General features: G+C 39.6%; 1 protein-coding gene across 1 annotated transcript in view; it reads left to right on the top strand.

The window, feature by feature from the left end:
* The first annotated feature begins 352 nt into the window (after positions 1-352).
* The window catches only part of tox (thymocyte selection-associated high mobility group box), a 55205-nt gene continuing 40549 nt past the window's right edge, over positions 353-15008 (top strand). The window contains exon 1 of the mRNA XM_032531147.1: positions 353-1008. Coding sequence (XP_032387038.1) covers positions 910-1008 — 99 coding nt within the window. The 5' untranslated portion in view covers positions 353-909. The remainder of the gene's footprint in view (positions 1009-15008) is intronic.

Raw genomic sequence — 15008 nt, 5'->3', positions numbered from 1 at the left:
CACTCCACCTCTAGATGGCGCACATTCTGCCGTTCAGATCAGCTCCTTTGGATCCTGTCTCTCAACATTTACGCAAATGGTAATGTCGATTATTTTCAAAATAAAATTGCTCGCCGAGCACGATTCTGCGACACTGGCCTACTTTTTGAACAACACACCGCGGAAATGTGTGATTGTAGTTAATGTAATGAGTTCGTTTAAGGTTTAAATAAGTTCTGTTTGCTCTATTTCTTTCAATGTCTTATTTTTCACATAGACACGTGACAGACTCTGCGCTTTTATTTTGTGAGAGACTGTACGTCCGGGTCTGTTCGGTTGACTCTCGCTAACTTGACGCAGCAGCTCTTTGTATGAGTGGTCCGCGAGGCATCTCTGCACCAAGCACACGCGCGGCAGCAGCAGCAGCAGCATCGGAGGAAGATTAAAACACAAGAGTCCCAACCAGGGGACAGACAGGGTCCAACAACGTCCCATGTCCGAACCAAACACCGCCACCTACAACGTTAAAAGGAGGGAAAACGACGCTTTTCAAAGCTTTTAACTATTGCCGGTTGTTTTTAACGCCAGGTAGTGAAGAAGTGGGTTCACTGGGAAGTTTACTAACGTTAATTACAGCAGCAGCATGAAAGCCGGTGTGGACAGGAGAGCATCAGTCTAAACTTCACTGACTCCATAAACTTGGTTTAGGTTTATTTCGCCGAGCTATTTGCTTGAAAGCTGCATTATTTTCCAAAAGAAGCTTGCTTTTTTGGACCGTACGTGGTTGTTTCTCTGTTTGGTCGCTGAGGGACTCGCCAAAACATCTAACTTTGTAAAACAAAACATTAAGGTTATCAGACATTCACAGAGATACGAGAAGAAGGAAAGTCGAAGGGAAGGACAGACGGAGAAGTGGATGTATATTGAGCCATGGATGTTTACCCACCTCCTCCTCAGCCTCTGACCGCGTCAGACCACACCAGGCTCGGGCAATACTCCTACCCTGACCCGGCCTTTGGTACCAACAAGGTAAGCAAGGAAAGACGGAACCTACATAGGCTACTTCTGTTTCCCATTGTCTAAAGATGTTTTTTTGGGGGATTACTTTAGCTATCTTATCTCTCTTTGTATTCATGCTTTTTGCCCTGCCAATTAAGTGGTAATTCATTGCTTTATTATACTCCACTTATTAACGCAGCGATTGAAGGTAACTACATCATCATCACCTCCACTCACTGGATGATACAAATATTCTAATTTTGCTCCCAGTTTGTTGTCAGTGATGTAATGACACCTTTAATTAGAACTTCATCACAGATAATTGAAAGGTAATTAAGTTTAAAAATGCACCACAGTACAAGAGTTAGGGTTCGTGTGAAATCCATGGTAAGTTAAAGTGTGAGGAACATACATTGTTAGATTTGGTATGCTTAAAAGAGTTAATATTTACTGAAGTTTTGCCTATTTCATTTCTTTTTAGTGATACTTAGGGTTAATTGGTTTCTGGGAAGCTCTGCTGTCTTTCTTCCTCCGGAGCTAGGTCAAAGGTCAGGCTCATATTCACAACAGAGACAGACAGACAGACAGACAGACAGACAGACAGACAGACAGACAGACAGACAGATTTTCAGAGTTAGGTGTCTGGGTACCTTAGGACACACACAAGACCAATGGGACCATTCCACATGACAGTGATTAATTGCTTAATTATTTAACTAGGTGCTGCTGATGAGTGCAGCTATAAGGGTAAATCACCCTTCAATCTTAGCACAATAAAATGGAACACATTCATTTTGTTGTTTGGTTGGATAATGCAATTTCTTAATATTTAATATAGATAGATAAATAAATAAATAAATAAAATTTCTATATACACAACAATGTTAAAATTTACTGTCAAAATAACTTTACTAGTTTTACATGTCAAACTGTGACAAGCTTTATTGACATGACATGCAAATGTAATTCTAGGGATGTAAACCGAATAACATCACGCAATAAAGTAAAAGGCTTTGCTGACTGTATACAATTCATGCTCAAATGTATTATGCACATCATTTTAGCACAGTGGGACCCAAACGGAGCCAATTGTTACTGATGGTCGCTGCTGATCCAAGGGTTATAATTTACAGTACTTGGGGGACCACTTTCTTCTATTTTGCTGACTGCTTTTACATTATAATCTATCTCTGTCATGGAGTTAGTGGATTGAATGATGTCAGGATATACTGTCATCACGGAGTGGCTGGTGTACAATTTAATGATTGATAGGATTATTAACAGCCCGGTATTCTGATCCTACCCTGCCTGCTCACATTTATTAACTCACAACATCACTACACTACTGTGGAGCTGCTTTCCCCCTCAGGAACAACAGCATGTTGTTGTGTTTCCAAAAGCTTTGCTTTAACCAGAGATGCTGGGTTCAAAATATAGACTGGGAAAATAATGGAAGATAGAAGTCTAAGAGAAAATGACCCTACTTCTTGCTTGATTTAATATTTTTATAATGAGTTTGTCTCAATTACTACTTCAAGTCTTCTGCAATACAGCATGATGTACATTTTGTAAATTATGGTCCCAGTTATTTTAAAATATACGATAAAGAACGGGATGCTTTAGGGGCGTGGCTACTGGTCTATCAGGACTGTATTTTATTTTTTTTATTGACTGTGTACAATAAAATAGCCTAACTTGTTTTTGGGTATCCATGTTTTAATCTTAACCTTTACCCTCTCACTGTGTGTTTTCACTTCATCAGAGTTAGCTGGGACATTTTAGTCGCCTAGAAATGCCTTGCACAGCATTCTTCTAACCACGCTCGCTAGCTACCGCTAGCTTTAGCTGGTAACCTTGGGGACAGTTTTCTTGTTTTCTGCTTTGCCGTACATGTTTATGAATGGCGCCAGTAGCCGGAGGTCCGCGTTCACCTGCCAGTAAATCTTCACTGGATGACTCTCTTCAGAAGGGTTGAAAATCCGCAACTTTCTCTCCTTACATTAGCACATTAGCATTAGTGCAACCATAATCAGGCCTCATCCTCCCCAGCTCCACCCTCTCGCCAAAACATCTGGTTGCACAAAAACAAGATGGCAACACCCGTATTGCCAAAGTCAAGGCTTCCAAACGGCAGTCCACAGACCAATCGGTGACCCCAGATGCTACGTCCACTAATTGTACAGTCTGTGGTTCCAACTGTCTGCTAGAGAGCGCCCGCCTCAGTGCCACCACTGTCCTGACTTTGGTCCCAGATTAAGTAGGCTACTCATTTTATGCATGTTTTGGGTCTGTAGTTTGCTTTTAAGTGTGCTGTTAATGTATACTATTGTTTGTGACATGTGCAAGCCAACTATCTCCATATACCTCCTTGAGTGGTCATTTCAGAATAAGAAAAGTCTGCTGTCTGCTTAACAGCTGTAACAAAAAAACAACATGAGTGTGGACAGACAGCTCCAGAAAAGATCTTGGATAACAAAAAAATTAATTTAGCCTTGTTTGGAAAAACATTTTGCTTTGTGATATCTAATAGCCAGTGACATTCTAAAGATACAGTTTGATTGATGTCTGATGGAGAACTAATTATGATTTCTTGCATACTATGTTATTGACAAAAAGCTTGTATGGCAATTATTATATAGTAGATGCGTGGAATTGGGGGGGACCTCTTCCCTCAATAAGTGCTGATTGGGCATGAATGTAATATCACATCTATGTCTTTATAAGCTTTGGTTAGTTACTGTTTTTTTATTAAACTCTCAGTTAGGGCTGTACAATTGATGACAATTTTAATTGTGATTATAATTTTGGCTCCTAATATTTATAAAAACATAAATGCACATTACGTTTTGCAAGTAAACTCGTATTTTGTCTTGTGTTCTGTAAAAAAAAGTTCAAACGCCAAAAGTATTAAGGGAAATTTCACAGTTCAAGGTTCAATAATTGCAACATCTTTCCAAACGACGAGTAATGGTGTTAAATAAGCTTGATTTCAATATTGACGGAAATATCATGATTATGATTTTTTCCATAATCGAGCAGCCCATTCTGTCAGTATTGTATTGTGTTGTCTCGTTAAATGACTACACTCACTGTGCTGTATCTGCTGCTTGGCAGAACAGAAATTGCTTAGAAAAGCTAAGAATCTAACATATCGTGTAAGAAATGTTGTGCATACAGAATCCTACAGTATTGCATTGTGTTGCTGTCAGTGAGTATATTTGTTTCAGAGAGAGGGAGGAGAGATGGAAGATAGACGCTGTGGATGTGGAGAGTGAGCCGTGTGGTGTGGTTGGGGGTAGGGACCGAGGAGAGAAGGAGAGAGAAGAGGGTTGTTGGGGGTAGGGATGTTGTAGAAGAGAGAGAGAGAGAGAGAGAGAGAGAGAGAGAGAGAGAGAGAGAGTGGGGGTGGGGCCACTAAGGTTTGTACTATATTTCTCTCTCTGTGTCTTTTGATTCACGGCTGTGTCGGCCTGATAGAAGAGATCATGTTACTGTGTGGGGGAACAGAGAGGGAGAAAGGCATAGCAGAGGAAGTAGGAGAGGAAAGTAGGAAGCACAGAAGAAACTAAATGAGAGAAAAAAACAAAGAAGAGGAAAAGAGAAGAGAGGTTGAGTGAAAAAGAACGGAGTGAGACTGTGTGTATGTCCTACAGATGTGTTTATGTAAAGACATAAAACCAGTGGTGGTCTACATTTTCTGAACAATTACCTCTGAAAACGCTATACTTCACCTCAAAAGCCTCGTGTCCATTGCATGGTCAGGCTCAACGCAACCCACTTTTGGTATAGGCGCTTTTCTCTATTTCCTCTCCCACTGTGGATACTACCCCCTCAGTGTAGGTGGGATTCACTGCTGTTCACCACTGGGATGCCGCTTGAAATTGCCGTGACATTCGCTGGATTCCTATGTTCAGTTTTCTGTGCTGAGTGAATAAAAAATTGTGGCTCCAGTTGACGGTAGCTTGGCTATTTAAAAGTTTGTGCAGGATGTCCCATGTCGTGCTAGTGACGATTCTCTCCAATCCGTGGTTTGCAGTGATTACCTCCACTTTCAAATATCGGCATAAATTGCCTGGAACATTGACTGAGTGGTGGTGGTACCAAAAGAAGTACCAAGTACCAGGTACTATCCACAACCTTGGCTAATAGAAAACAAAAAAAAGAGTTCATGATAGCCGTGGCGTGACGTGCAGTTGAAATAGTGTGGCTTTGATTTGGAACTATTATAGATACACTAATGTTGATATATTAGACATAGTTACCTGTGCTCGTCCTCAACACACACTCAAATTTATATAGTATTGCATTGTTATAATTAGGGCTGGGTAATGTGATATTATACTGTGAATTCCATACCGGTTCCTGAACAATACTTTTTCCAATACCAGTTAAAATAAAATAAAACCAATAAAATCCATGCATTATTAGATCTTGGTACAAGTATGCTGCATGCTTATTGGCTCACTGACACTGATGACACTTTCTTAGAAAGTGAAATTTGGTTTTGAATGACATTTTGTGGACTTATGGAGGGAATCCGATTGGTGCCTTAAAGTATCAAAGTTTGGTACCCAGCCCTAGCTATAATACCTCGTACTACAGGCTTCTATAGCCCTGTTTAGTGTATCTTAGGAAGCTTTAAGAAAGAGTAATACACCGTATTCAATTACTAAAGAAATGACATTATATACTACTAAAATGCCACTTTATGTGGTTATGTGGTTATGATGTGGTTACGATTATGTGATTATGCATCATAGACAGTATTCATAAGCTATGTAAATGTACAAATTATTATCAATGTTGTACCATTGAAGCAGTTGGTAATTCAAAACAAATATGCTCTGTATATATTTCTAAATAAATCTTTTTTTTTGCCTAATGAATCTCATAGTGATCTCTTAACATGTATGCAATCTTAAAAACATAAATAAAGTGTCAGACTTAGTGTTGGGATGCACATGCAAAGTCACATGGAGGGCTGGTTGGAGGAAGTGAGTGAGCCCCGCTGAGCTCTGATTGGACAAAAATGCTCATAATGAGTCTTCATAGATATGAATAGGAGCAATTCATTTGATACAAAAGTTAATTGAATGTAACATCGCAATACCATGAGGTGACTGTATGGAATCACTCAAGTATTTAAGGTGGAACAGTTTAAATACATAACTATTGAATTGAAGGTACAAACCTTGTGAAAGAAAGAACAACATGAAGCAAAAATAAGAGAGGTGAGATGAATCAGGGAGTGTAGTTGAGGAAGAGAAATGTGCAAGAGGGACAGAGAGAGAGAGAGAGAGAGAGCGAGAGAGAAAGAGAGCCTAATGTAAACATGATGATTGTGAAAGCTGGCAGAGGTATTTCTAAAGCAAATAGAGAGGAAGAGAGGACAGGGAGGAACAAAGTAGGCCTTAGTAAAGAACAGGAAAATATAGATTGAAAGAGAGCAGCTGGAAAGTAGTCAAGGGACAAGATGAGATTTTGAAAAATGTACTCGAAACTTTGTAGAGGCGTTACAGCTCAGGTCTAAAGGACTGTCACACAGTCATCTGAAGTCATGATTTCTCTTCAAATCCTGCAAATAATTGTATTAGTTCAGCAGTGTGGTGTTTGACACTCAGATATGTGCATGGCTCTGGTGCAGTATGTAGCTGAAATGATGCTGGTTTCAGCTGTTTCAATGTCCCACTGTCCCACTGAAGTCTGGCGCTGTTCATTTCCCATGGGACGCTGGGGAATTGCCCCTTAAAGTGTTATGGGATGGCAGGTGACGTGGGACTACTTAGCAACACCAAAAAATATGGGGGGTTGAAAGTAAGGAAACCATAACTTCATGCAAACAGATTCCGTATGTACCTGCCTTCTCCATAGTTATATGCCGAAAACTGACAAAGGGAAATGTAATGCAATGGTGTGACAGGAAGTTTAGTCAACCCTAAAAGGAGAAGATTATTATACGCCTTTGTCCCAGAAGAAATGTATACATAGAATGATGGCTAATTGCTTTTTAGCTGTTTCAGCTGAGTCCTGCTATTGTTCATGCAGGTAGACAGTGCTGCTTGAGAAAGTCAGTTTTGCAGCACTGACGCGCGTAAAACACATCTGGGATTGTGTGTGTGTGTGTGTGTGTGTGTGTGTTGTGTGTGTGTGTGTGTGTGTGTGTGTGTGTGTGGTGTGTGTGTGTGTGTGTGTGTGGTGTGTGTGTGTGTGTGTGTGTGTGTGTGTGTGTGTGTGTGTGTGTGTGTGTGTGGTGTGGTGTGTGTGTGTGTGTGTGTGTGTCAAACTCAACACGGTAGAAACTCAGCATAGTTTTTTATGACATGACGACTTTGGTACAGACATTACCCACCAGTGTGGGCGATTGCTTTCCGAAATGTACTGGCCAAACACGTAAATCTACTCGCATTTGGGATACTGTTTGTTCAGTATTTGTACAGTTTATTACAGAAGTGTATTAAAGGTTCCTTATTTTTGTAATGACAACAGTTTAACCAAAGTTGTCGGTGGGCAAAATGCTACCTCAGTCCTCAGCAAGAGGCCTTTGTCTGCCTCCGATACTTTACTCTCACACACATTACTGTCACTTCAAAGTAATAGAAAAGGAACCTTCCATTGAAGCGTCTACCCATTCCTTTGCCGTCGTTGGAAACACTGCTGCTGTTCATGTCGCATTTTATTAAAACCCCGCCTCCACCCCAGCACTGTAAGCTCTGAGTCTACGTCACCTTGGATGACAATTTATTATAATTAAACTTGGGGTTTAGTGTTTACCTGCGGGCTACACTCAGTGTTCATGTAATTATAAATCTGCTCCACACTGTCATTTGGCTGACTGCTTACTGTATATTGTGATCGCTGGCAAGTGGCCATGGGTTTAACAGGATGATCCACTCCAGTATGAAAAATAATGCACCCCACAATAAACCCTCACAGCAATACTACCATTTTTAAAGAACAATTTTTGTCAGTCAGGATTACAAAAATGTATTACAGTGGATTTGTCGGTATATTTAAAATGGCTTGTAATGTATCAACAACGCAATCAGCTTGTCTGCTTGAATGCTTCTCCTGATATATCTGCAGATCGCGATTTCGATTTTCGAATTGAGATTTTTTGTTTTTGTATTTTATTCATTACTTGTTTTCAAAAGATTGTGAAAGTGCACCACAGCAGTCGATCTTATTTTGTTTATTATTTAATACTTTTTAAACATTTGAATGCATCTGTTATTATATGTTATTCATTTTAAGGGAAATTTAAAAAGGGGAAGGAATTTTGACAGTTCAAGGTGTTTTCACTGTTGATTTGTTTAACTGTTTCAGAGTTTTTCTAAGTTCAGTAAATGCCACATCTTTCCAAAAGTCAACGAGGAATGGTGTTAGATAATCGTGATTTTAGTATTGACCAAACTTGTTGTGATTATGTTTTTTTCCAAAATCGAGCAGCCCTATTCTCATCTATTTAAAGCAACACTATGTAACTTTTCCCTACGGTTGGAAGAGGAATTGTCCCATTATGTCTCATTGGAACTACAGATCCGATAACCGATCTGGCGAGCTTGCATATTGCGGTAATAGCCGGTAGAGAGTCGCAAAGTGAATTCAGAAGTTCCGTTCACCCTGTTACGACTCGATGAACCACTGAAACGGTTTTGGAAACATTATTTTAAGGTACAAAATGTTACATAGTGCTGCTTTAAAAAAAAGATATGAAGTAGCCTCCATCAATAGTATCTTATCTTATCCTTTGGCCCTTCCTGGTGTTTTTTTCTGTATCACATACTCCCATTGTCCCCACCTACAGTTTTCTAACCAGACTAAGTGTCGGTATCTCATCAAATTATCTATCAGAACACAACCAGTCAATCTGTTTGTCCGTCTGTCCATGTTGGCTGTCATTCCCGCTACTAAACATCCCCACACACACGCACACACACACGCACACACACGCACACACAACACGCACACGCACACACACACACACGCACACACACACTCTCCTCTCCCCTTAAGCTTGCTGATGATTGGGTGACTTTCAGCACTGTTGCTTGTTTTTTGGTGTATTTGAAAGCGTTTCAGTTGGTTGAATCATGGGGACGGAGCGATGAGGGACTCCTGGTTGGTGGAGGGATGCCAAATGGAACAGATGGGCGGAGATAGAGCGCTGTCAGGAGAGACTAATTATCAGGATTTCATTTCCAAAACAAACATATTGCAATCCAATCACATACTGCAATCATTGCTGCATTGTTCTGTGTGTGTGTGTATGTGTGTGTGTGTGTGTGTGTGTGTGTGTGTGTGTGTGTACTGTATTAGTGACAATATCTTGATTTAACTTGTGGTGGTAGAGATTTACGATCATGCAATGATAAGTGGGGGTGTAATGCTAATTACTGTGGATGAATTCAAATAAATAAGTCACATTTGAAAGGCCCCCAATATAATCCTACCTGTTCTGCTCTGTTTGTGGGCAAGTTCCAGTCACTAAAATGTTACTCAAGAATAAAAAGAAGAACTTTGCACTGTAAAATCAGCAGTTGAAAAGATAACAAGCATCGGACCAGAAACACTTTAAACTGTGGTTTGACATGAAGTTAGAAGCTAAAAAACATCTTGCTTACGCAGTCCAATCCTTAAGCACACTCCTGTGGAAGTACTTGTCAACTGGTCAAACAGTTTCTGAAACCTCCTCCCTCCACACCTTTTAGACGTCAACATTTGGTAGACTGTAATTTAGCAAAACCAGTAACCCCATATCCACACCCACTCCACTCATTGGCTCGCTGTGAGGTAGAGGGTGACAGGTGAGTGGACTTTCACTCCTGTCCCATCCAACTCCTGTTCCTGTGGACATAAGATTTCTTCTTATTAGATCTGCTTATGAAAACTGACCTATTGTTATTCTGATTCCCATCTCTCCCGCTCTCGTCTCAGTCACATGATGCAAATTAAAATTGACTTCCGTCCCGCTGGAATCCCAGAGGAATCACCCAAAAAATATCAGCCTCTGCTTTGCGTTGGTGAGACAGTAAGCAGGGTTTGAACTACTCTCTCTAGCTTTCTTTTTATTGTTCGCCACATCGATGTTACACAGACAACAGCCGAGTGCAACACTAGGAACATCTACCAGCAGGTACTGTTAAAATGTGCACCGTTATCCCCAGATGTAATGATTCTCACATCTTATACTTTTTGATCCATGGCAAAAGTGAAGTAAATCAATTGACCTCAGCTTAGAACTTTTTCTAAAACAAATTCAACAAATAAAGCAAATCCACATTCACTGGTGGATAGAACATATTTCAGAAACTCCAAAGTTTTGTACACGGAGATTCTTTCAGATTTTATAATTTAATCTTGCACAGTTCACAAACATTTTAATAAAGATCCCATCTGTCTTAACTGAAAGCATTCTTACACACTTGTAAGAGATATACACAAAAGTGTTATCTGAAACACACACACCACACACACACACACACACACACACACACACACACACACACACACACACACACACACACACACACACAAACAACACACACCACAATCCACACTACTCAGGGTAGACCTTTAGCCAATAAAACTTGGTTTATATTGTTGTCATGGTGACAGAGATAAGACAGATAAACAATTGCTGAGCTGAACTACCACAGCTGTGTGAATCTCCCTCTTCTTTGTCCTCTCTCCTCTCTCTCTCTCTCTCTCTCTCTCTCTCTCTCTCTCTCTCTCCTCTCTCTCTCTCTCTTCTCTCTCTCTCTCCTCTCTCTCTCTCTCACACACACACACACACAGTCACAGTTGCCCATTAGCCTTCCTCTCTCTTTCTCCATCTATCTCTCACTCTACAGACTTGATTTGAGTTCCCTGATTCAGTTTAGACCAGTCTAGCCAAATAGTGTCAAATGCCACATAAAAAGGGTCTCCTGCTATTTAACTCTTTTTGACACATTTACACAAAGATAGCCTCACAACCCAATTTCTACCTATCCAACTCAAATCTGTGTGTATGCTATATTCTGTCTGAGTTAAAGTCTGATTCATCATTTTACGCTTTACAATCAATTTCTTCAACAGTGAGGTCAGATAAGTGCTCTTTTTTCATTATTTTTCATTATCTCACCTCAGTGTCAGAATTCTTTCACTTAATTAAAAGATTTTGGGTCTGAAGAAAAGGGTGTAAAATCTCACTCGTCCAGTTTATCTTTCCTCCTTAACTCACTTTCTCTCTTTACCTGTTTCTCCATCTCTTTATCTTATCCTTTACATTTAATTCCTCCCAACCTCTCCCTCTTGCTCTTCCTCACGCTGCTCCCTTTTTCCTTAATACACTGTATTTCTCTCTTTTCCTTTGTCCTTGTCTGTCATCCTAATAGTCTCTCTCTCTCCCCCTTTCTCCCCCTTCCTCCGACCCTGACCCACTTAGCTGGCTGCTTGTTATTCAAACCATTGCTTTACACACACACACACACACACACACACATATACACACACACACACACACACACACACACACACACACACACACACACACAGCAGAGATGAGAGAGTGAGACACAGAGGCATAAAGGGTGAGAGAGAAAGAGAGAGAAAGAGAGAGAAAGAGAGCAAGAGAGAGTAATTTGGTTTGACTGCAAATCTTGCTAACCTCTTTGGTTCTCTCACTGTAAGGTTGGCAATACACACACACCACACGTTACAGCTTGATTATTTTCATTATTGATTAATCTGCCGAATATCTTCTCAAATTAATTTATTAGTCATTTAGTCTCACAAGTCCTCAATTTACTGTCATATGACAAAGAAAAGTAGCAAATCTTGACACCAGAGAACGTTTGGCAATTGTCAATTATTTTTTAGTCAATCAACTAATTGATTAATTGACCTGCTGCAGCCCTTTTACCAGTACATAACAGTGAGACAAATACATCTGAGACACATCTGCGGAATATTAATGAGCTGTGACCTACTGAACTGAGCCTATAAGCACTGGCTGTGACTTAGATGATCTTATAGCTCTGTGATGAAAAATATGTTTATGGGTGTTACCGCGTATTCAAACTTACAAGGTGGTAAAAACAGTAAATATTACAAAGATTGTGTTTTAGAAAGCACCTCATCTGTCTGTAACAAATGCCAACCCAAAGCAGATCACAGGATAGGAAACAGGCGTGCATCGCTCTAGAGCCCATGCAGCCAACTCCGGCCACCGCGCTACACGTGTCCAAACTGCAGGAGAAAAGCCAGAAGCTAACCCGCTAACTGCTGACAGAACATGCTCCCCATGTCTGACGTTAGGATTGAGGTTTTCTGTTTGTTTGTGATGAGTACATAATTGTGTCTGCATTATAGTGTATGTATAGTACAGATAACTGTGGCTTTGTAAAATAATGTATTTATTCATAACAAAATCTGTGACTGTGTCCATTGTAATTCTCAACATGAAAAACCGGTTGGAAATTGGTTTAAAGGAAATCTTTACTGCCAAAGTTTAGATGAAAATGACTTTTTGAAAATACCTACAATACTCCAGACACATATTTGAACTCTATTTTGTGTTCTGCTTATTTTGACACTGGTGATGGATCCAAGAGTGTTGTGGCAAGATAACCTGCGTTACTGTTGTAAACCAGGGCTGCAACTGAAAACTATTTTAAATATGCATTCATTTGCCAATTATTTTCCTCGATTTATTGTTTTAAAATGTAAGAAAATAGATAGTGAAAAATGTTAGAATTTCCCACAGCTCAAGATGGTGCAATATATATATATATATATATATTTTTTTTTTCCTTTTAATTAATTAAATTAAATTTATATTGTTTATTGATCCCCAGTGGGGAAATTACAATTTACACTCTGTTTGTTAGTTATCACTACACACAGGCCTGAAATACACACACACACACACACACACCACACACACACACACACACACACACACACACACACACACATGCTCAGGTCCTATTCATGCACAATGGAGAGATGTCAGAGTGAGTGGGCTGCCAGTGCTGGACCAGCACCCTGAGCGGTTGGGGGGTACGGTGCCTTGCTACATACATGGCAACATAAAATCTTGGTGAAAGTATTTTTAAATGGATTTTGCATCTTCTAAACAAATATGTCATGGATACTAAACTGGACTTGAACCATTTGCTCAATGGCAAACCAGCTATGACTCACGTAATCAGCTACACAAACCAGTCATAATTCACAGCACATCCAAACTAATGCAATGTTTTGCCATCAAGCATTATTGTTGTTAATGGGCAATGCCCATGTCCTCGACAGATTATACCTCTAAACATTCAAGACAGTTTTGTTTGAAACTGCACAATCTCAATCTCAATCCCGATTGCATCCCAAATGTCGAGTGTTGAGAGTCCAGTCATAAATGAATCTTACGTCCCTCCTCTGTTTGTCTGTCTGTCCCTCCCAGGACTGATGAAGAGTGTAATAGGTTCCAGTCTGCCTCTCACACTGAGCGCTTGCTGAAAATAAATCATCTCTCTCTTATGGCTTTTTTCTCTGTCCTCTGTCCCTCTTATCTCCTCTCTTCTGATCTTGCTGTAGCTTGAGAGCTGTATTTGTCCAGGGGATAGCAGCAACACATTAGCCACTTAGCTTACCATCTACAAATGACTCTATTCTGTAGCCTGATTCAGTTTTAGTTGACATTTGTCCGCACATTTTGAAATATGTGTCAATGTCAAATAGAATTTTGTGTTAACATTTGTTTATTTGATTATTTATAGTTATTGATGCTGAGAATATATATAGAAAAAATATATGAACTGTTGTGGTTGTGAATTGGGAGAGGCAATTTTTTTTTATCACATTTTAATTGAGCCATGGATTCCAAATATGATGTTCGTCAAAATAGAAGATAATTTTTTTAACCGAAGAAAGTATCCGAAACTAAACAGAGCTGACATAATAAGCTATTATAAGCGAAACCTTTACGCATTTCTTTCACATCCACTGCCGTCAGATTCACGGTGTTTACTCTGAAGGAATCCGTTCACATGGGTAGGCACTTTTAATGACGTGTCAAACATGTTAAGGTTAAAAGCATGTTTAAAACTTTACCGGTTTCAGCCTCCTGGGTGCAAACTGTAGCAGGAGGATAACACGGTGTAGGAAACACCAATTGTTTTAGTTTTTTTTTGCTATTGACAGCACTCCAAATTTACATGTATTACATGTAAGGTGAAACAAGTTACTTTCAAGCAGGCAACACAATAAACATGATAAACTGCTGTATTTTAGGATACATGTGACCTATATGTAGCCTTTAAAGGTAAAATTCAGGACTAAAACCCAGAGAGGAAGGATGAAGATCAGGCATACAGTTAAAATCTCATCCCCGGCTCTCACCATTCCTTTTACTCATCTTAATTTTTTATATGTGTATATATGGTCCATGTAAAGCATCAAAATATAACAGTTAATTCTACAGTATAAGCCACACTGAGTATTATGTCCGTCACTACACTGTTTTAGCTTTCTGTTGACTCTGTGTAAACCGATATCTCATTTGCATAATACCCAACAGCTGCCGAACGGATAGGGCAGTTACACCTGTCTGTCCACCTGTCCATCTGTGTTTGTATTTGTGTGTGTGCATGTGTGTGTCTGTGTGTCTGTGTACAGGACAGTGCTTTGCTTCTACCCACCTGTTCAAATTTTCTCTACCAAGACAATGATTGTGCACCTTGGATACCATTAATTATTTGAACATGTTTGCTGGTTTGGTTTCCTAGTGTAGGATGTAGGGTTTTACCAGAAATAAAGTGTGTGTATATATATATATGTATATATATATATATACCGTAACTGTGCGCTAAATTATTTGGCAAGTTGTATTCCTGAGGATTTACTGTATTGTAACAACATGCTCTCAGTCAATCAGATATGTTAATAAACCTCAAATCTGAATATTTAACAAAGGAAAAGTGAGTTTTGGCTTTCTCAGGAGAATATCTGTGTGCAAAATTATTATGCAACAATTAGTGTGCAGAATAATT

The sequence above is a fragment of the Etheostoma spectabile genome, chromosome 12, assembly GCF_008692095.1.
Source record: "Etheostoma spectabile isolate EspeVRDwgs_2016 chromosome 12, UIUC_Espe_1.0, whole genome shotgun sequence".
Classification (NCBI taxonomy): domain Eukaryota; kingdom Metazoa; phylum Chordata; class Actinopteri; order Perciformes; family Percidae; genus Etheostoma; species Etheostoma spectabile.
This window is presented reverse-complemented; position numbering and strand designations above follow the sequence as displayed.